General features: G+C 37.5%; 1 protein-coding gene across 3 annotated transcripts in view; it reads right to left on the reverse strand.

The window, feature by feature from the left end:
• The window catches only part of csmd3b (CUB and Sushi multiple domains 3b), a 472,577-nt gene that overhangs the window by 42,445 nt on the left and 407,053 nt on the right, over positions 1 to 23,079 (reverse strand). For 2 of the 3 annotated variants that reach the window (XM_059012706.1, XM_059012704.1), the window contains exons 46-55: positions 22,211 to 22,324; positions 19,530 to 19,718; positions 18,643 to 18,798; positions 14,715 to 14,903; positions 12,978 to 13,163; positions 11,030 to 11,224; positions 9,549 to 9,722; positions 9,100 to 9,273; positions 4,486 to 4,659; positions 1,012 to 1,197 (exon numbers count right to left, since the gene is read on the reverse strand). In XM_059012706.1, coding sequence (XP_058868689.1) covers positions 1,012 to 1,197; positions 4,486 to 4,659; positions 9,100 to 9,273; positions 9,549 to 9,722; positions 11,030 to 11,224; positions 12,978 to 13,163; positions 14,715 to 14,903; positions 18,643 to 18,798; positions 19,530 to 19,718; positions 22,211 to 22,324 — 1,737 coding nt within the window. The remainder of the gene's footprint in view (positions 1 to 1,011; positions 1,198 to 4,485; positions 4,660 to 9,099; positions 9,274 to 9,548; positions 9,723 to 11,029; positions 11,225 to 12,977; positions 13,164 to 14,714; positions 14,904 to 18,642; positions 18,799 to 19,529; positions 19,719 to 22,210; positions 22,325 to 23,079) is intronic. The other variant, XM_059012705.1, reaches the window with a different exon arrangement.

Raw genomic sequence — 23,079 nt, forward strand, 5'->3', positions numbered from 1 at the left:
TCACTTAATACTACTAAAGATGGCAATGCTAATCACTTTATACACTTTATAGGGTACAAAACTGTCTAATAGGAAAAGCCCATGAAAAATAATAGTTATTCGGGAAAAGTATATACTGCCATTAATAATAATAATAATAATAATAATAATAATAATAATAATAATAATAATAATAATAATAATAATAATAATGTAAAAGTAATAAAATGAACACTTAATTATATTAATTATTGAAATAGACATATTTAAAAAAAAAATGGGGCCAAACTTCAGGACAAGGCACTATGGCGAAGACAAAGGTTTTGAGTGTCTGATTATGGGGCACTAAGTGGGCACCAACAAGTACAAAGAGATGTGGCCCTGTGAAGTGATTTTGGTACCATGTTTTGCCCAGTTTTTATGCCTGCGCTAACGCCAGCTGTTGGTCAGTGGCCTCATTACCATTTTTACCTAAGCGATTTTGAAGACAAGGCAAAAGTTACTGTACTGCACTTGCTGTAAACTATACTGTATTTAAATCTAAATACTCAGGGACTACCAATGAAAATTAGTTTTTAACTAAATTTGGGTACAATGCATCATATGACATGTTCATTTATGTTAAACACGGTACAATGTCCCTGTCAAATAAACAGAATACAAATAAAATAAATATTGATTTTCCATTGTAACCCTGTACTGCCCTGTAACACCTGTAGGTCGCCTTGAATTAAAAAAAAAAGAATGTTTCATTCAAATCTATATTTTTCAGTGACAATGACATTCATTACATTCCATATTGTACAGATATAGTTTCTGCACTGTGCCCATTATAAGCTCCCGTGGTGGAATGTTTGCTATAATGGAAATAATAAATGTTTATTTTATTATGATCAAAAAATTAAGGTGCAGTAAGTCAGTGTCTCTTGATTTGCTTTTTTTAGCATTCATGAAAATTGGGTCCATGAAGTATTTACTTCTACTTTTTATGATGGAGTTATAGATAAGTAAAGAGATGTATAGTTAACTTACCAATGCATTCAGGTAAAGGTGTATCCCAATAGCCAACATGCTGGCAGGTTAGCACTGAAGAGCCAAATAAAACATAGCCAGGATTACAGTCATAGAACACCACAGTGCCGAAAGTAAAGTTTCCATGCTCGATTTTACTTTCCCGAATGGAATTGGCAGGGATTCCAGGATCTGAGCAGTTGACCACTAAAAAAAAAAAGGAGGTATGTATGTTACTTAGCAGATTTTATTTTTACAAACTTCCTGGTATGCTATATTATTATATTATATATTATTAATGGCATATTTTAATTATCATGGTATGAAATAAAATACCCATATTGACAAATTACTTAATATTTTACTATTTATTTTGAAAGGTTTATGTTTGTAATTGTTTTCTCAAGTAGTGTTGTATCATGTAGTTTGGCACATAGCATTTGCAAGGATAAAAATACATAAATTGATAGGGGCAGCAGTGTGGAGTAGTGGTCAGGGCTCTGGCCTCTTGACCGGAGGGTCGTGGGTTCAATCCCAGGTGGGCGGACTGCTGCTGTACCCTTGAGCAAGGTACTTTACCTAGATTGCTCCAGTAAAAAACCCAACTGTATAAATGGGTAATTGTATGTAAAAATAATGTGTAAAAAATAAATTAATTGTATGTGAAAATAATGTGATATCTTGTAACAATTGCAAGTCGCCCTGGATAAGGGTGTCTGCTAAGAAATAAATAATAATAATACTAACCATGTACAGTTTGGCACATAGCATTTGCAAGGATAAAAATACATAAATATCCATAGATAAGAAACAGGAAAAACAAAAATGCTGATATCAAGAATTACCGGGCTACAGCATCTTGTTAATACATTCTCATTGTTTTCTATATGCCAAGCTATGTAGATGTGTTGCTATGCTATACTGCTATACCTGGAATCACATATTTTTTACTCACTCTTACATTTCAAGAATAAAACTGGAATTCTCACATTACTACTGTGGAAATTCACATAACCTATCACACAGTTTCATTTAAGACACTTTCACAGGTACATTGACTAACCTGTTGCTACACTATAGTTATCTGTTAGTTTACAATATTATTATAAAGTGGCTTGGAAATGTCCTGCATTCTGATTGGCTGCTGACATTCCACACAGTTAAAACAGTACAATCAATGGTTCAGACTGAATTTCATTGATGGAACTGCAACTGGGTCAACAGTTTTTGTGAAATCCACCTCCATTACCACTGGTGGTTAAGAGCTAAAGGCCACTTAGATACTTTTCATAATTTTTCTTTAGTCTATCCATGTCATAAAGTAAACAGAATGGTACACATCTACAGTGAATGCAAACATCAGTGTGTATTAAAATGCAGTAAGCATTTCTGTTTGTGTTTACTTGAGTGGCTCCCAACAAGCAAGCTGGCCAGCCTGCCTGCCACTGCCTCTCTGAGTTCAGCAGATGCGCTGGAGCATTGGTGGTTAAAATAAAGGAAGTCATGATGTTTAAACTTTAAAGCAATGTGGGATTATTGTAGGGGAACAGTAATTACAAACATCAAATATACACACCACTATGTATAAAACATACTCGTAAGCAGTTTTTTCTTTTACATTTATGTAGTTTTCTGTTTCAGAAAATATATATAATCAAGCTGCAGTATATTAAATAAATAAATTAATTAATAAGTAAACACCTTAGCATATCTGCAAAGTAAATTAACAATTAATTCAGCAGTTCAAGCAAATTAGTAGTCCTTGTGTGTTATTGCTTACTTAACATAAAATTATGCACCTACTTGGTTTGAAGGAGAACTCTGATTGGCTAGTGACATTCTAGAAGGGGAAGATTAATCTCTGGAGGATCAGTGGCTGCCACCTCATCACACAGAGCACCGTTTAGACAACTGCATTATACTTGTATATCGTGGAGAACTCGCGTAAAGTATGCAAATTATTTTGAATCAAGTTTGTATTCAGCAGTCAAGATATAAAAGGGAATGGGACTGTTCAAAATTGTCATCTTCCTCGTGATCGATTCCAGCAGCCTGAATTGCTTTGCTATGCTAGTAGAACTACAAATCAATCAATCTATAACGGCTGGAAGTGGGACAGTAACTAAAATAGATTTAGATCGAGTGTGTAAATAGTGTGTGTGTGGGGATGTAAGGTTGGCAGGGATGGGGTTAATTCTGTCCCTGCCAACAATCACAGGTGTGGCCATTCCCCAATTAAGTAATTGAGTGCTAATTGGGGATCACATGAATAAAGGGGTCTGGAGTCTGGAGTCTGGAGTGGAGTCAAGGCGAATGCCCTGCCTACAGACACTGATTGTATTGTTTTGTGTAAACCTTTTATTTTGGCCTTCGTGCCCAGTTTGTTTGTTCCTGTGTTTGTTAACTGAGTCTCTATTTCCTGCCAATAACATTAATATCGTACTGTTATCATATACACATGCATTGCACAATAACACAAAGCAAATTAAATATCTACTTGCTGAAGCGTTTTTTTTAAGCAATACACTAGCAAAAGTTACAGGGCAGTGACGTCAGCTCCCTAGCAACAAACCTCCTATTTATTATTATTTCTTTCTTAGCAGATGCCCTTATCCAGGACGACTTACAATTTTTACAAGATATCACATTATTTTTACATACAATTACATTATTTTTACACATTATTTTTACATACAATTACCCATTTATACAGATGGGTTTTTACTGGAGCAATCTAGGTAAAGTACATTGCTCAAGGGTACAGCAGCAGTGTCCCCCACCTGGGATTGAATCCACAACCCTCCGGTCAAGAGTCCAGAGCCCTAACCACTACTCCACACTGCTGCCTCCTATGCTGGGAATGGATTCTTTCAATGGAGCGGGTTTGGGCATTTGAGAAAGGAGAGGAAGATTTATGCAATTAATTGGAGAGACAAGTTTATGTAAAGCAATTACCCTTCGCAGTAAAATGGTGTGCTGATTTTTTTATATGAAGAATGAGAAAAAGGGGGTTGCATAGAGGATTTGTATTGGACCCTGATGCCCACGATAAAATGAGGGAGTGGTTGTACAGTTTTTGTTATTAACCTATTTGTTTTTGTATGGGTCTCTCGCTATATCGCGGCCCTCGATATATAGTGGATTTGTACTGGACCCTGACACCCGCGATATATAGAGTGGGCGGTGTAGTATTATAATGTAATTCTTTTTAATAGAAAATAATAACAATGTTTTTTAAATATGTTTTTGATTTAAATCATTGCATAAAGGGGTGTGGTTAACATGCTATATAAAGCACACGAAACCAGAAGCAGTTCTGTTTATGGCATCTAAAACCAAGAATTAAAAAAAAAGCAAAATAAAAACAAGCAAGGACATTATTACCAATTATGGAGCAGGTATGTGTTTCAAGTTATTATGATAATCTATTGTCACCATTGAATTGTAATAAATGTTCATCACAGTATAAATAGAAGACTTAACTCTTTTCCCCACCTTTACATGTTGGTGGTGGATGACTCCACTGTCTGTTGGCTTGGCATTGAGCTCTTGTAGGTCCTTGCAAAATATATCCAGTGTTACAGGAAAAGGTGACAACATCATTAAAATTAAAACTATTTCCAATTGTTCTTCCATAAATAGGGCTACCAGGATGACCACAGCTGATAGCTAGGGAAAAAAGAAGTGAATTAACAGGTTAAGCTCTGGTTACATTTTCTGGGAAACTATCAATACAGAGTGTATTTATATACTTAATTTCATTTTCATAGATTTGTTCAAAAGTACATGACTTTAGCCCTTTTAAAATAAAACTTCTGATAAAATATTTCTTTGAGCTATTGCTTTCATTCCCAAAGGTTCCTGTTCCATTTTTGGTCATTTATTTTTATTGCACAGCCTCAATTAAGTAGTTGCATTACATGTCTTTATCCAAATCATGCTGGTAACTGCTACATTTCTAACAGATGAACCACATCCAATTAGTTTTTCTCAATTGCTGACATGTATCTAGTGATGTGAAAATGATTGTTAAAAGTGCATTTCATTCCTGTTTAAAGATAATCTTTCGTTATTGTTGTGGCTCAAATCTCACAATATTCTCAATTTAGCAAGGCAGATCTAAGTCGGCAGACAGATTGTAAAGCTGAAAACACATGACATTATATACAGTATGTACACAGCATACAGAAAATGCTTAAGAAAATATTAAAGAGACAGAAAAAATACTTTCAGTATAAAAAGAAGAATGCAACTATGTCTGCCAGATTGGACTCAAACCAAACAAAACCAATTATTCTTCTACTGCATATATGTGTGACTTGCTACTTTCTACAGGGTTTACAGAGAAGGAATCAGGACCTCGCACCTGGTCAATTAGGCCCAGAAATCTTGTCCCTTGGGCAATTTATTATTATTATTATTATTATTTATTTCTTAGCAGACGCCCTTATCCAGGGCGACTTACAATCGCAAGCAAATACAAATACATTCAAGTGTTACAATATAAGTCATACAATAAGAACAAGAAATACAATAATTCTCAAGTGTGACAAACCACAATTCAATAATACAGCAGATAATAGTGAAAGTTACATCAGGATATGATTAAGTAGTGATAGTTACATCAGGATATGATTAAGTAGTGATAGTTACATCAGGATATGATTAAGTAGTGATAGTTACATCAGGATATGATTAAGTAGTGATAGTTACATCAGGATATGATTAAGTAGTGATAGTTACATCAGGATATGATTAAGTACAAAATACTACAGATTAAACACTTGGGAGATTACAATATTCTGAGGTACAGGATTAAATGCAGTAAAATAGGGGGCAGATAAGAGCAAAATAAAGCATATTTAAATGAAGGGTGATAGTGTCCCAGGATACAACAGAGGAGTTCTACAGGTGCTGTTTGAAGAGGTGAGTCTTAAGGAGGCGCCGGAATGTGGTCAGGGACTGGGCAGTCCTGACATCTGTAGGAAGGTCGTTCCACCACTGCGGAGCAAGGGTGGAGAAGGAGCGGGCTCGGGAGGCAGGGGAGCGTAGCGGAGGTAGAGCCAGTCTTCTAGTGCAGGCGGAGCGGAGAGGTCGAGTGGGGGTGTAGGGAGAGATGAGGGTCTGGAGGTAGCTGGGTGCAGTCTGATCAAGGCATCTGTAGGCTAGTACAAGAGTCTTGAACTGGATGCGAGCGGTGATCGGGAGCCAGTGGAGCGAGCGGAGTAGTGGAGTAGCGTGGGCGAAGCGAGGTAGAGAGAACACCAGGCGAGCAGCAGAGTTCTGGATGAGCTGGAGCGGACGGGTGGCGGACGCAGGGAGGCCAGCCAGGAGGGAGTTGCAGTAGTCTAGGCGGGAGAGTACCAGGGCCTGGACCAGGAGCTGGGTAGCATAGTTGGTGAGGAAGGGTCGGATTCTTCGGATGTTGCTCAGGAAGAATCTGCAAGTGCGTGCCAGAGTGCAGATGTGCTGGGAATAAGAGAGGCAGGGGTCCAGGGTGACTCCAAGGTTTTTAGCTGAGGAAGAGGGAGAGAGTGTGGTAGATTCCAGAGGAACAGAGATAGAGAGATCAGAGGAGGGGGAGGAGGAGGGAAAGAAAAGGAGGTCAGATTTAGAGAGGTTGAGTTTGAGGTGATGCGAGTGCATCCAGGAGGAAATAGCAGACAGACAGGTAGAGATACGGGAGGAGATGGTGGAGTCAGAGGTGGGGAAGGAGAGGAAAATCTGAGCATCATCAGCATAGAAATGGTATGAGAAACCATAGGATGCGATGAGGGGGCCCAGGGAGCGGGTGTAGAGAGAGAACAGGAGAGGACCCAAGACTGACCCTTGGGGGACTCCAGTCAAGAGAGGGTGAGGTGTGGAGGTTGCTCCACGCCAGGTTACCTGGTAAGTGCGGTTGGAGAGGTAGGAGGAGAACCAGGCCAGAGCAGTGCCAGAGATCCCCAGGTCAGCAAGAGATGATAGTAGAATAGAGTGATCAACAGTGTCAAAGGCAGCAGAGAGGTCGAGGAGAATTAGGACAGAGGAGAGAGAGGCAGCTCGGGCACACTTAAGTGAGTTGGTGACAGAGAGAAGGGCGGTTTCAGTGGAGTGAGCAGAGCGGAAGCCAGATTGGAGAGGGTCAAGCAGAGAGTGGTTGGACAGGAAAGCAGAGAGCTGGCGGTGTACAGTCCGCTCGAGGGTTTTGGAGAGGAAGGGTAGGAGGGAGACAGGACGGTAGCTCTGGAGGGAGGTGGGGTCGAGGGTAGGTTTTTTGAGGAGGGGAGTGATAGAGGCTTTTTTGAAGGCAGAGGGGAAGATGCCAGAAAGTAGAGAGGTGTTGAGGAGGGAGGAGATGAAGGGGAGTAGAGCAGGAGCAGCAGCTTGAAAGAGGTGAGTGGGGAGGGGGTCCAAGGCACACGTGGTGGGTTTGTGACCCTGGAGCAGGGAGGAGAGGTCAGAGTCTGAGAGGGGCAAGAAGGTGGAGAGGGAGGGCGAGTTAGTAGGGGATGTAGTGGGTGTAGGGGTTGGAGCAGGAGGGGGTGCGGGGGAGGGAGAGGTGTTAAAGAGTTTGCGGATATCTGAGATTTTAGAAGAGAAGAAGGAGGCAAAGTCGTCAGGGGAGATAGAGGAGGGAGGAGGAGGGGGGGGAGGGTTTAGGAGGGAGGAGAAGGTAGAGAATAGTTTACGTGGGTTGTTAGTGGAGGCTTGGATTACAGATTGGAAATTCATCCCAGGAAAATGATAGCTGTTAGAAATAGGCACATCACTATGCAATTGGTACCTTATTTCTATTCCTGTATAACCATGATACAACATTATAGAAGGGTTCTACCATCTTAAGATATTACTGAAATTGAGGAGCACAATGTTGCCGCAGAACACTAAACAACTTTTGATGAATGGTTTCATTTAATAAAATCCTGAAAACAATTATGTAATATATATGTGTAGGCCTTGGTTTTGTATAGATAATGGTTTAAACACATCATGTTAGGGAATCCCTATGAAGTAAACTAGCTTTAATGCAGAAATTGTCATTTGGTATTTACATTGTGGGATTGGCCAAGAGAAGCGCAGATAAACTGCCCTGTAACTGTTACTACGATATGCCATTGGTAGAATGTTACTTTTTTTTTTTTTTTTAACAATTTACAGTATACTGTATATGTGATGAATTCACAGGGAATGAACAGTATGTTCAATGTGGCTTAATGACACCAAGAGATGGTATTAACATTACTTGTGATGGTTTTTATTACAGGAGTAGATGTTATTTACTTCATGCTAATACTGGACTCAGCTTCCACCAAGATGCAATGATATATAGTAGTTGGAACCAATCAAGACATAGTTTCGCTGTACTATTTGAGACTTCTATGCTTTTCCTCCAGGTAATGTGGATTTAGTATTGGCCCCGTGTTGATGGCTGAAATGTAACGCTGGCTCCAGGGATCAAAGTGCAGTCTCCCTAGCGCCTCAGCATGGCAACCGTCTGGAATGGACTGGGTGGGGTACTTCGCAGGGGTCATTAGGTGGGCACCTCCCATCTTCAGTGTTTGTTGACTAACCCACGACACGCCAGGAAGGCTCAGCGGTTTGCTTGCCTCCCAGTACGACTTACTTTCCTTAGCCATCCATTTCTTTTCATTGGTGTTAACTTCATCCATCACCTCTCTTTTGAGGTCCCCGATTGGCCTCTTTCTTCAACCAGAGTCAGTTGCTACTTCTCTCTCCCTCCTTGGATAGAGCCTAAAGTAATTCCTGTCCACTGAATCCAATATATCTGAGAAGCCGGGTCCTGGAGTTCACAATTAATCCCAGACAACCCACCTCTACTGGATAAACCCAGACTCCCCTCCCCCGCTGTTCCACCTCAGCAGCTAACTCAGCATACCAATTTCTTCCTCTTGTATGCCTCATCCTTGGAATCCTCCCCATGGCACTGTTAGCTCCACCAGGAGAACAAGGCGTGCAACAATACTATTTCCTCTTTGTTATTAACAAAAGAAATAGTTGAACAGCTTCACATATTTTAAATGGTTTAAGAATTAATATTCTGATCAGTGCATACAACACAGCTATATTGTAAAACATGACACACAAAACTGTAGTATGCTTACTTACGAACACAGACTGGGAGTTGACCAGACCAATTGTGGTCTTGCTGGCATATCCTCACTGAGGAGCCAATCAAACGAAGTCCAGGATTACACTGATATACCACCGTGTCTCTGTACCCAAAGTTCTCTCCAATCACCTGGCCATTAACTATTGGTTCTGGAGTGCTACAGTGTCCAGCTGGATAGAAAAACAAGGAATAACATATTTAACATATAATACATCATATTTATGTTAGATTTGTTATGAATGTTAACAAATAACAGCTTTTTAAATGGGCTAATCTGCTGGGGATAGATTTAAACAATTGTGTTTCTGTGTAATAATGAAACTGGCATTCAGCAGTCACCAAAGCAACTGAAAACATGGTTAAAACATGTGGCTGTTTAGTCAAAGTGTCTTTTCATTTACTAGCATCGAACAGTAGAAGGATAAATATAATTTTGTTCCCATACCTAGGCACCTTGTCTCTGACCCACTCCATAGCCCAGATGAAAGACATTCTCTCACAACTGAGCCAACCAGCACGTATCCTTGGTCACAGGTGAAAATAGATGTTGCTCCAAAGGTTGTTTGAGTCCCAATTTTATTCCCATTAGGAGGGGAAGGCAGTTCTCCACAAGAAATAACTGCAATAAGAAAAATCTATAACTCAGAACGTATCATGTACAAAAATAGATCACAGTTGACAGGTACAGTAACACGTTCAAAGGCAAAGGGATAACAAGAAACCTAACATTAAGGAAAAATATATAACCTACAAATGCAGACAGTTTTTTTCTGTTTATAGCAGGATTAATCTGCTCTGCAGTAGTCATTACTAGATGATTGATACTGTCTTTTGTTACATACCCTCCTGAAACTAACTGTTGTTGCTGGCAGTTAACTACATAATGACCACTGTCTCGGACAAAAATGCTTAAATTAAAATCTTAAAACTTTCATCCAGCAACCAGACACTCCATTAGCAGGATCTAACTCACAGCAGATGACAAATAGAATGTTAACTTTAGAAGCACTTCAAGTCGCTAAACCGGTTTGACGCACATGCCCCTACACACCAGAAGTTGCTAAAGAGGCTTGTGTAAAGGAGCACAAATACACCACTAGCTGAAAAAGTGGCTTGCAAGCATGTGTTGCCAGGGCGATAAAATATGTGTGTAAAGCTTTGATTGATTAACATCAACAGGCATACAGAAAGGGAGTATGTCATTGAAAATTGACCAATAGGATTTCATTTTTTTTTTATGAAAATTACAAGTGTTTCTGAGGAGAGTCGGAGGCATGATCGAAGAAGATTTGAAAATATTTTGGATTGAGTGGATGCATTACTATTTAGTGTGTATATTAAGTGTAATAGCTATTTTTTTAAAATAGCGTTATCCCTGTATTTAAAAATATTGTATTCACCTGATTACACACAAATGTATGTACAGTACATTCTTTCAGTTAAAACTAGACATATTTATTTTTGTAATTGTTTCACTAATAATGTTTATTATGTTATTTTATCACCCGTTTCTGTTTGAACAACTTTATTTTGCAGTGGGTGGAGAGTTTCCTTGTAAAATATTACATATACAATGTTTGTAGGTGTTGTGGTTCTAAAACAAAAAGTGTTTTTTTAAAACACAGTGATGGTTATTTAAGGTTTGGTCGGGAGGCTGGTCTAGAGTGTTTTGTTTGTATGGAACTGCGATATAATCAACGTTTCAATTCCAGTGCTGCGTGGCTACAGATAGAATACAGAACAAAAAAACAAGAGAAAAAGAAAATATTGAAATCTGTAATTTACAGAGCTTGAATGTAAATCAGTTTGCTGACAACAAAATAACCATTCTGTTTTCTTATAAAAGAACATTGCTATATTTCAAGACGTATCTTTTAAGTGGTGTTTCTTCAGATTTTAGATAATAACAATTGCTTGTATACTTACTCGGACAATGGGGTCTCTCATTTCTCCAGCTCCATGCCCCATTAGCCATACATTGGATAGATGCAGGTCCCATTCGGTAATAACCAGGATCACAGCTAAAAATAATCTTTGTTCTGTATTCATAATGGGAGCCATTTACAATTCTCCACCTCCCATGCTCCAGTGTGAATGAGCCTATACTGGGACACGTAACAACTTGAAACAAAGCATAAAAGAAGAGTGGTGAAATTATCTTTTTTTTGTCTTTTACATATAGTTTATTTTTCCAATCCAAAATAACAGTAATTTTCATGTTTTATTTTAATTAGAAATGTGTATATGTTGTATTAAAGAGAATGGTACTTATACAATATGGCTTCAATTTACAATAGCCTGCTTTGTTAATATGTACTTCTGTACATCAATTGCTGAATAGTTATGCATTCATCATCAATACAATTTGGTGTCTTTTTAATCTGTACTTTGTAGAATACATTGTTTTTATCTCTGTTTCACAACACCAAAGGGAAGCCGTATTTGAGCTAGCATTTGGTATGACGGAATGTTTATTTCAATACAAATCTCTACTATCTGTCAAATCCCCCCTCTGACTATTAGTAATTGGTCAAACAGCAGAACATATTCTGCCATTAGCTCAGGCACTTTCTGACAGGGTACAATGAGAAGGTTAACACAAATGAGCCACCCAAAGACTCTATCGCCATATTTTAATTACATCTTTCAAAACTTTGAGGAAATTAATCCTTTCTATGGCTGGAGAGATACACGTGACATTTTTATTGTCAATTCTAGTTGATAACAAACAATTGACAACTGAATTGCTGTTACAAAATGTGCTACACACGCTTGAAAATTGACAATTATTTTAAGTAATTTTAAGATGGCGTCATTTGCAGTTAACATGTTTCAGCTATAGTGAAATAATTTTGAACAGATGTCGATGAGGTAAACCTGGAGTGTGGACAAGAGAGTGGCTGTGCAGCAGAAACACATGGAGCACATCATGCTATGATGCAGGAACTGCTTTTGGAGGATCCTGCAGGATTCAAGAATTTGTTTTATGCACGTCCCTGTTGATATTTGAAGATTTATTGCAGTCTTTATGTTCCTCACATCTAACATCCCATAAAAATGTTCTAAAAATCGGTCAACTGCAAAGTTTGCATCCACTTGTCTATAGTCATACTCCCTATTTAGCAAAATTATTAGAAAATGCACTGGTTGAACATCATTGGTTGAACACACACATAGAAAAATTGCCAATTGAATTGCTGAAAATAGAGCAGTGGTCTATTCTTGCAACTTGATTGGCAATCAAAAATTTGTTGACAACTCTCGTTGTCAATTAGTGACACGCAGTCAATTTGTATTGTCAATTTGAGCTGCCAAGAAAATATTGCTTAAACATTGCTTGTGTGTCTCTGGTCTAAGGGACATTCAATTTAAGTATAGAACAGTGCTACTTGTGGCTCTTTTAATGCATTCCAGTCAGGACATTTTTTGAACATGTGGTCAATTACTGAATTGAGCTGAACAGAACCTTGTTTTAATCATGTCTTTATTTGTGGTGTTTAGTTCACTACTTAAGGACCTGGTAAGAACATGGTCTTGGATTGCAATGGACTGAGAGAGTCACAAGTGAGTACCACTGGCATAGAAAATAAATGTTGTTATTACATTTTGTGAACTCCCAGGGAATTCTTCTTAATTCCACTAAAACCGCCCCAATATAATTTTAAAGACATGTCTCAAATTTTGCATTTATAATTGAGTTCAATTTAATTAAAAAGTAAAATCCAAGTAATTTATTTGGCACTACCCAACCCATGGAGACCTGGTTTCTTTTTAATGGCCAGTGACATAATGGTTTGGCAATGTTTCATGCAAAATGTTGTCTTAAAACAGAGTCATTTTGGCATACAGATTACTCAGAAGACACTCAGATTACCTGAACAACGTGGGATTTTATTATGATTGCTCCATGTACCATCTGGTTGGCATACAGCAGTTGTTAGCTCCTTAGAAGAAAGCCTATACCCATCATTACAATAGTAGTTTACACGTGTAGCAACCGAATAATCGGTAGCCAGCACGCCTCCATTTATAGGTGCTTTTGGTACACCACAGGAAACGGCTAAAAAAAACAAAAACAAAAAAGTTGAAGTCAAAAAAAGTAAACTATTTTGTAACATAATAAAAAGTTGATGTTGAAACTAACAATCATTACATAATAGTTGTTAAAAGCTATAAAACATCTTGAAATCCAACTTGGCTGCCATCTGAACTATGGACTAAAACCAGTTTATAGTCAACCTAGATACCCAGATTGAAATATTGTACTGTACTGTACCAATCAACGGTGTCAGTACTGCCACAATCCCTTAAATTAAATGCATACCAGAGCCATGCCTAAGACACTTACCATCAGTGATTGGAAGGTTGTGCACTTATATTCAGCTCAGTTCTGCACAGGTCTCACACCTGTAAACTAACCAACCATCCATGGATGTTCCCTTGAGATTAATCTCATATAACCTATATCAACTGTACTGGGTTTGACAATGGTTAGTTTTCTAAATTTAACAGTTTGAATTTCCTGTCTACTTTTGTTTTGTATTGTTTCCAATGGTCCAGCAATGCACATGTTATTAACTTTGGACATGTGTTTGACTATTTTCAACTGTCCTTGTCACAGGATGACATGTGTGGTGACGTCAGATCAGGAAGTAATTGCAGCACAACCCTGCAGACTGAGGTTTAAACTGAGCCACTAGGTGTTCAGCTTTTTATTAGCAAAAACAAATAAAAGATTTAAACAAAACAAAAAAACACTGTAAAATAAAACGGTGTGGTGGCCAAAACAAATAGACAGACAAACAGACGAAACAAAACAAACAAGTACCGTGCTGGTCCTCCAGCACAAAGTAGCAATTGTTATAATTATTTTCTCCTCTCTCTCTCCCGTACCTATACACTATACACCCAACCCCGAGTGAGTGCTTCGTGCCTCTATATATACAGCTGTGCTGAGATTCAATTACTAATTAATCATCCACTTGAATCTCGGCACGTGAACTAATTTGTGCAATCCGATGCTCACATTTTATTATTATTATTTATTTCTTAGCAGACGCCCTTATCCAGGGCGACTTACAATTGTTACAAGATATCACATTATTTATATATCACATTCTTTTTTACATACAATTACCCATTTATACAGTTGGGTTTTTACTGGAGCAATCTAGGTAAAGTACTTTGCTCAAGAGTACAACAGCAGTGTACCCCATCAGGGATTGAACCCACGACCCTCCGGTCAAGAGTCCAGAGCCCTAACCACTACTCCACACTGCTGCCCATACTATTACATACTTTATCTGCACGTGAACTGATTGTGCAATCCCTGTGCCTAAATACAACTTTATATTTTAAATCACTAATGTTACACAGACCCATTTATATCCTGTGCACCAATACATATAAACCAACATTAATACACCACATGCAACATATAAACATAAAATACACACAGGGGCGGGGCACACTGCCACAGTCCTACATTATACATCTTATATACAGTATGGCTATCATTTTACAGTATATTGAACACAGAACACTGAGATTCAGAATGCCTGTTATATTATTTGCAAGACATCCACTTCCCCCTTTTAAAGAAGCTTTTTACCTTGGCAAGCTGGGACTGGTGCATCCCAAGTAAAATACCCATATTGTGTCTTCCTACAAACAGCAGTGTTTTTCCCAATCAGTCTGTATCCTCGATCACAAGCCCAACGGACCATACTATTAAGCTGCCCTCCAGTCTGGCTAACAATTGACCCATGGGGTGGTGAATCTGGTGTACTGCAGTAAAGAGCTGATAAAACAAGAGGAAACAATTAACACATTTCAGGTTACAAAAACTCCTACACATTAGTAACCACCCTTTCACTGACTGTATAAAAAAACTGTGAAACAAAATGCCAAAATACAGTCCTGAATACTGGCTTTGTTTTATGGTTATGCCTAAATTATGGAATTGCTTTCAGACAATCAATATCAACATGTCTGCAGTTTCTGCCTGAGCTGCAACTATTTCTTTTTTTTTTTAGTTCTTTGCCTACGACTACTAAGGAAACAGTGGTGACGTCCCTAAAGATACTTATCAACACCTTGGAGACTATTTGACCTCATCTGTTGAAGCTATTTTATTTGACTTTACAACAGATTTATCAGCTGTCCTGCGGATATACTTTCCAACATTTAGAAACTGTTCAGTAGGACAATAGCGTGGATGTTGTGGGTTATATGCATAAAAACACACATACATGCAAACATTCATATTCAAGTAATCGAATATAAAACCAGTTTAGTTACCTTAAATAAACACAACATGACCATCATGGTAGTAAAAACAGTCATAATTAAATGTTCTTACCTTTTGAAAAAGTTAATGCTCTCGATTAAAGATTTTTTTTTATGTCACACGTTTTTGCTTTCTCAACAAGTGAGTCTATTGGATGCTGTTCCTATTTTCATTTGCTTGACAGGATGACTATTTAAATATATATCTCAGAGCTTTGTTCACTAAACTTTGCTTCCCATTTTTATTAACAAAGTAGCAACTACTCAAGTCCTTCACGTTCCATTAACTCCCTAACTTCACTGACAATCTTACACATCAAATCATTCTAGAGCAGCAGTGAGGGAACAATATGCTTCTATGGCAAACCGATTTAACATTTAATCCTCAATTTCAGATATCAACAATTCTATTTTGATATTAACAATTCTGTTTTTAATATCAACAATTCTATTTTGGATATCAGTAATTTTGTCACATGTCTTATATCAAAAATAGAATTATCGATATCCAAAATAGAAATGTTGATATTCAAAATGGAATTATTGATTTAAAAAATAGAAGTAATATTAATTAGATGATGACAGTTAAATAAAATATCTCTTGTACTATGTACCAGATACGTCGTTTGAAAAATGTCTGAAAACGCAAGTGACATCGAACAGTCTAAGAAATGTTCTTCTATCGGACAAGCCTTAGAACTACAATCTGCAGGACAACAGGAACTCCAGCAAATGGGTTCAGCTATTTAAAATTTAACAAGAATTAAAAATAATATGTCTTTGAAAATGACAGTATTTCTGAAGTTTCATTGTAGTTAGATATTTCTATTCTGGCCCCTACTATAGAGGAAAAAAATGCACCTTTATACCTCAGACTGTGTTGTTAGGAGGTACCTCCCTATCAGTCACGATATACTAAAGGTCTGCCTAGCGCTTTCAAATTACCCACAATGCAGTTTATATAAGTGAAGAAGTAGAGACCGGATGTCCTCTAATTAGTATGACATTCAAATGTTATGATGATATGATATCTATAATATCACTGATATCAGTAATGTTTTGTTGATATCAGAAATAAAATTATTGATATACAAAATACTCCAATATGTCTGGATATGATAGAGGTCAATAAACTGAGATCTGGCCATGTGAACACAATCTCTGCTAGACAGTGCATGCTGGTCAGCAACCGCTAAAGAGAAAAAAAAAACAGTATGCACGCAGCAGCGAGGGCCCTAGAGCTTTCCCAGGATAAATACTGGGATTTTCTTCCCATGCATCGGGAACCAGGACATTTGCTAGGAAATCGTGGCTGTCTGAACAATATTGGGACTGTTAGCATGAATGTTTGGCTATACCTACAAAAAAAGTTATTGGAACATACTGTAGTTTAAGGATTTTTTGTTCTATTAAATTGTTTTCTTTCATTGGTTATTTTTATAATTTTGGCAATAACATTTTTGATTTCCCCTGATCCAAAATGATTATAGGAAAACTGGAAGATAATACAAGTGAAATGTCTAAACTGGAAATATGGAAAACTAGCAGGATTTTGCTCTGCTCCATTTTATGTACGCTGATATGCTCTTCACTTGCTCGTCTGCAAAAATTGACTACCGGTATTTTCAATTGATCCCTGCCTTGTTGTGCTCAGGAGCACAACATCAAATATTCATGTAGTCATTCCTATGGTAATGAAGAACATGCCCTTTTAAATGATCTTTGTTCTGCCAAACAGGAGCAAATATTAATGAAAATAGGTTGAAAGCAAAAAAATTAAAAATGAGAAAATACACCGGAAAGGAAAAAAAACACTTGAAGTAATCAGTTCAACCTCTCTAATGCTTTGTGTAAGTCCCAATTTGCGGTTTAATGGTTAGTTTTAACAACCACTGTGTTAAGGGGTTTAAAGCCAAATGCAGTCTTTTTGTTATTAATGATCATTTTCAAAATAAATTAAAAAGTGTAAGCTACGTACAGGCTATTTTTTTAACCTCCTCGGTACTGAGACCAGGTTTGTTAAAAGAAAAAAATATTTGGCTATGAGATGCGTCGTTTGCTTTACATGAGACCATGAAAGCATACAAAATATGAGGCCAATGTTTAATTAGTAGAAAGTCAAATAATAATGTTAGATTTTATTGTGTTATAATACAAGCCCATACATTTTACAGCACCAAAAGAAAAGCCAAAAGTTTAATTTAGTTTGTTCATTTGTCTACAATCTAAGCCCTCCAGTCTAAAAAATCAACCAATCTCAAAATGTCAACGAATAGTATCATCACTTACAAACAAAAAAGTTAAAGTGAACATTAAACATAAAGTGTGCTGTTTTATCCACATGAGATTACATTGCCATGAAAAAAGGGAATAAGTACTAAATAAATTGTAATATTTTCTTGGAAATCATGTAAAGACAGCTGGCCATAGGACTAGGTACTGTGTATACCATTAATGAATGTGCTAGAGAAAAATAAATGCATTGGCAAAAATATTATACATTGTATTACTGTGCAATAACAGATATTGTACAGCATTTCAACACTATACTGGTACTGTTTATTAAATGAACCAGAATTTTTTTTTTCTGAGCCAGGGTCACTTTGTTTGGTGTCATGACCAGGTGCTACAATGCTTGCCATAAGCACTGGAAGAACGGCATTATAAGATCGACAGCTCGCCTACAAGATCAACAATAGCTGGCAGACAGAGAATGACATTTCTTCGTTCAGGAGAGCAACCAACAGGAAAGGTTATTAGAACTAAGATTCGCCTGGGACAATTGGAGGCTGGAAGATATTGGAGAATGCAGGCAGACCAGCGCCTTATTTTTCCACCCGAGATTGCTACAACTACCCTTCGACCTGACATTGTCCTGTGGTCAGCCTCAACACACCTTGTTATCCCGGTGGAGCTAACAGTGCCATCGGAGGATTCGTGGATGAGGCATATGAGAGGAAGAACAGTGGGGGTGAAGAGTTTGTTCTTCTAAATTTAAGGCATCTGTGCTCTCCATTTAATGAGAAAACATATGTTGATATCTAGAGGTGTTGCGAACCTGCTTTCATTACATATTCTTGCTCCTGTAACTAATTTCAGTGGAAATGTATAAATTACAGCTATAAAACAAAACTATTGTAATATTTTTATAAGGTTATATAAAAACATATGGGACACAACCACACATGCCACAACAATAATACTGCATATAGAGATTTCTAATAAAAAGTGTATTAAATTGTAATACATACTTTGATACTCACCGACATATCTGATGCGGAACCCTTTCTTGTTCGTGCCATGATCTGCAGACCAGCGGAGAAGGGCTTGGTGACCAGTTGTGGTTATGTTGAAAGAAGAATAATCTCCACTAAGGGTAGTCAATATCGCGCTATGGCTGCTTGGCCCTACAAAGACAAAAACAAAAAAGGAACAGTAAATATATGATTGAAAAAAGTTTTAAAAGTTTACAATATATTTTAAAATATGCAATTTTGTTTGTGTGTGTGTATGTACACATCTCTATGTTTTTAGTTTTCATGTATTGCTTAAAGGGACAGATTTATCAAGGTCTTGCAGCAAAATGTCTTGGAAATTGCATTCCAAATGTTAATCTTACAAAACAGGTAACAAACATCTTAATCCTAACTTTCACTCTTTTAAATTAACCTTCTTATTTGTTTATTACTAGTTTTGTAACAATAATATATTTTCTTTTCAGAATAAAGGATTGCAATTGACATTTTGGTGCAAAGGCCTTCATACAGTAAATAAGGCCCACAGTTTTCATGTATTTCTATGGCAGTCATGTTCATCGATTTCAATAAAACAAATGTATTCACACTGTTTTAACCACCCCTAGTTTTAACAAAAAGCAGTTACCGTAAGTAAAATATCAATGTACCCAGAAAAAATGGGGTTGGTGGAGATGAAAGCTGAGATTGACAAGTAAAGATAAACTCAAGTGTGTTTTACATTAAACCCCTGGGAGTGAAGCCCAGCAGGATTAATACAAAGAGTACCAGTAATCAGATATGCTGCTGTTCAGACTTAAAATAGCTCACTAGAGAACTGCAAGATGGGATTTGTATACTGTCAAAAGTAACAAATGTAAGATGCATGTAGTATAGAATCTTACCATCAAAAATTTCAAGAATATCAAATTCTTTCTCCGTCTGGAAGAACTCAAAATACAGAGAAATGTGATATCCCTTTTCCACTGTAATGCTCCAAGCACACATCTGTAAGTTCGGGTAACTATCAGGGTAGCCAGGGCTTAGAATGACTCCAGTAGAATCAAAGCGCATGTCATTAGCAGGACACAGCACTGTTAAATAAAGCAATATAAACTGTAATGGTAAATCCTACAAATTATTTCATTCTCTCAAACAATTCAAGAAACTACAGTAAATTTCTAATTTCCTGAAGAAACTTAAATTGAAGCTAACAAAATCATTCTATAAATCCTAGCCATTTTGCACTTTCATTCATGTATTTTAATTTTAAAACATGATATGTGGTACTGCTTTAAGTAAAGTAAACTCTCAGTTTCTATGTTTTATTCTTGGGTTATCTGTTTGCACTTGTACTCCCTGGGTCATCTAACCTCAGCAGTGTAAAGGCATGTTACTGGCTGAAAGCATGTCAGTCAATAGGGAAAGCAGCTGACTGGTTATTGACAGGAAAGAAGCCAATGAAGGGGAGAGGACAATTTCGCTCAAGGTGAATTGACCCAGGATGCTCAGGACATTCAAAAAGCATGGCTTTCAAACACACTTTTCTTTACCATAGTGCAATATCAGACATCCTGTTTTCAAATGAAAATACAAGTTTACAAAAACATGTGTTTCTTTCAAAACTGCACACTTCAGACCTATAAAATGAATAGATGTGCATGATGGAGAAAATGTATAGACCTATTCTGTTAGCTACACTTACTTTAACTCCAATCAGGTATTACCAAGCAACTCCTAACATATTTAAATATATGTGCTTGGTAATTTTATAAACAAAAACTGTTTTAAATAACCAATACCTCTATAGTCTTTCCTTAAGCAAAATGTTGTCTTAAAATAATGTATATATATATATAGTGCCTATAGAAAGTCTACACCCCCTTTCAAAATGTTCACCTTTTGTTGCATTTTATCTACACACCCTACCCCACAACTTCCAAGTGAAAAAAATATTCTAGAAATTTGTAGAAAATTGATTAAAAATAAAAACTGAAATAGCTTGGTTGGATAAGTGTCCACACCCCCTTGTAATAGCAATCCTAAATTAGCTCAGGTGTAACCAATTGCCTTCAAAATCACACACCAAGTTAAGTGGCCTCCACCTGTGTTAAATTGTAGTGATTCACATGATTTCAGGATAAATTCAGCAGTTCCTATAGGTTCCCTCTGCTGGGTAGTGCATTTCAAAGCAAAGACTCAACCATGAGCACCAAGGCGCTTTCAAAAGAACTCCAAAAACAAAGTTGTTGAAAGGCACAGATCAGGGGATGGGTATAAAAAAATATCAAAGGCCTTGAATATCCCTTGGAGCATGGTCAAGACGATTATTAAGAAGTGGAAGGTGTATGGCACCACCAAGACCCTGCCTAGATCAGGACGTCCCTCCAAACTGGATGACCGAGCAAGAAGGAGACTGATCAGAGAGGCTACCAAGAGGCCAATGGCAACTTTGCAAGAGCTACAGGCTTTTATGGCCAAGACTGGTCAAAGTGTGCATGTGACAACAATATCCCAAGCACTCCACACATCTGGCCTGTATGGTAGGGTGGCAAGAAGGAAGCCATTACTCAAGAAAGCCCACCTTGAATCCCATTTGAAGTATGCAAAAAACATTCAGGAGATTCTGTAGCCATGTGGCAAAAAGTTTTGACAAAACTAAAATTGAACTTTTTGGCCTAAATGCAAAGCGTTATGTTTGGTGCAAACCCAACACAGCCATCACCCAAAGAACACCATCCCTACTGTGAAGCATGGTGGTGGCTGCATCATATTATGGAGATGTTTCTCATTGGCAGGGACTGGGGCACTTGTCAGGATAGAAGGGAAAATGAGCAAAGTACAGAGAAGTCCTTGAGGAAAACCTGCTGCCCTCTGCAAGAAAGCTGAAACTGGGACGGAAGTTCACCTTTCCACATGACAACGACCCAAAGCACACAGCCAAAGCTACACTGGAGTGTACTAAGGAACAAAAAGGTAAATGTCCTTGAGTGGCCCAGTCAGAGCCCCGACCTAAATCCAATCGAAAATTTGTGGCATGACTTGAAGATTGCTGTCCGTCAACGCTTCCCAAGGAACTTGACAGAGCTTGAACAGTTTTGTAAAGAAGAATGGTCAAATATTGCCAAATCTAGGTGTGCAAAGTTGGTAGAGACCTATCCCAACAGAATCACAGCTGTAATTGCTGCCAAAGGTGCTTCTGCCAAGTATTAACTCAGGGGGGTGGAGTCTTATCCAATTATGATCTTTCAGTTTTGTATTTTTAATATATAATTTTTTTCTCAATAAAAAACTTTTTTCCCTTTAACAGTGTGGAGTATGGTGTGAAGATAAGTGGAAAAAAAATCCTCATTTAAATGCATGAAACTCTGAGGCACTGACACAACAAAATGTGAGAAAAGTAAAGAAAGGGGGTGTAGACTTTCTATAGGCACTGATATATATATATATATATATATATATATATATATATATATATATATATATATATATATATATATATATATATATATATTATAAAGATATTGTAATACTCCATGGCTGTTTATTGGAAAAACAAACTTACCGGTACAAAAAGTACACTAACCTTGGCAAGAAGGGGGAGGTCCATCCATTTGTAAACGCTCTGCAAGTCTACATGTGAGAATGTCATTACCAACTAGAGTAAATCCTGGCAGACACTGGTATCTGATTATGTCTCCTGTCGGGTAATTCATGAAACTGTTAATATACTGCAAGATACTGCACACTTAATTACACTTCATTATCAAATGCAGTGTCATTTTTAGGTGAACGGAATTACTTCACAGAAACATTTTCATATATCTTCCTATCATTTGCTGCACACTGAATAAATGGGCCTCACTCAGTTCAAAATGAATATAAAGTCTGGAAAACTTAAAGATGTCCAGAAAAAAATTAAGCCACTTGCAATAAAGTTGTTTTGCTAGAGAGGAAAGAAAGGTTATTACTGGCATCAGGCAGCTTCTAATTCGTCACGTTTTCAGATCTTGCAAGGATTGCCTTAGGGGTCATCTTCTTTGGGAATGATTAGGGTAGATTCTCATTAAAGGGATAGGAAGCAGACTGATCAAGCACTGACAGCAGTGGTTACAGGTAGGGTTGCCACCTCTGAGGTTCAAAAACCGGGGCATCCGAACAGAAGGGGGTTGTTAAAAGTCTCTGTTACTAATATCTAATATTACTGCTATAGTATTGACCACCAATTAATATTGTGCATCTCTTGCAATAATATTGTATCTTGATTTATCTAACTTGTGCTCAATGTATGGTACTGGCATTGAGGTGTTGCTGTAGTAATGTACCTCGATGTGGACGCATAAGATTAAAAACCGGGATACAATTAAAAACCATGACCTTTTAGCGTCCCAGGAAGGCATATTGAATTCCGAGGACACCTTCCTCAAAACCAGGATGATCCAGGGAAAACAGGGA

This window comes from Acipenser ruthenus, chromosome 3 (genome assembly GCF_902713425.1).
Source record: "Acipenser ruthenus chromosome 3, fAciRut3.2 maternal haplotype, whole genome shotgun sequence".
Classification (NCBI taxonomy): Eukaryota; Metazoa; Chordata; class Actinopteri; order Acipenseriformes; family Acipenseridae; genus Acipenser; species Acipenser ruthenus.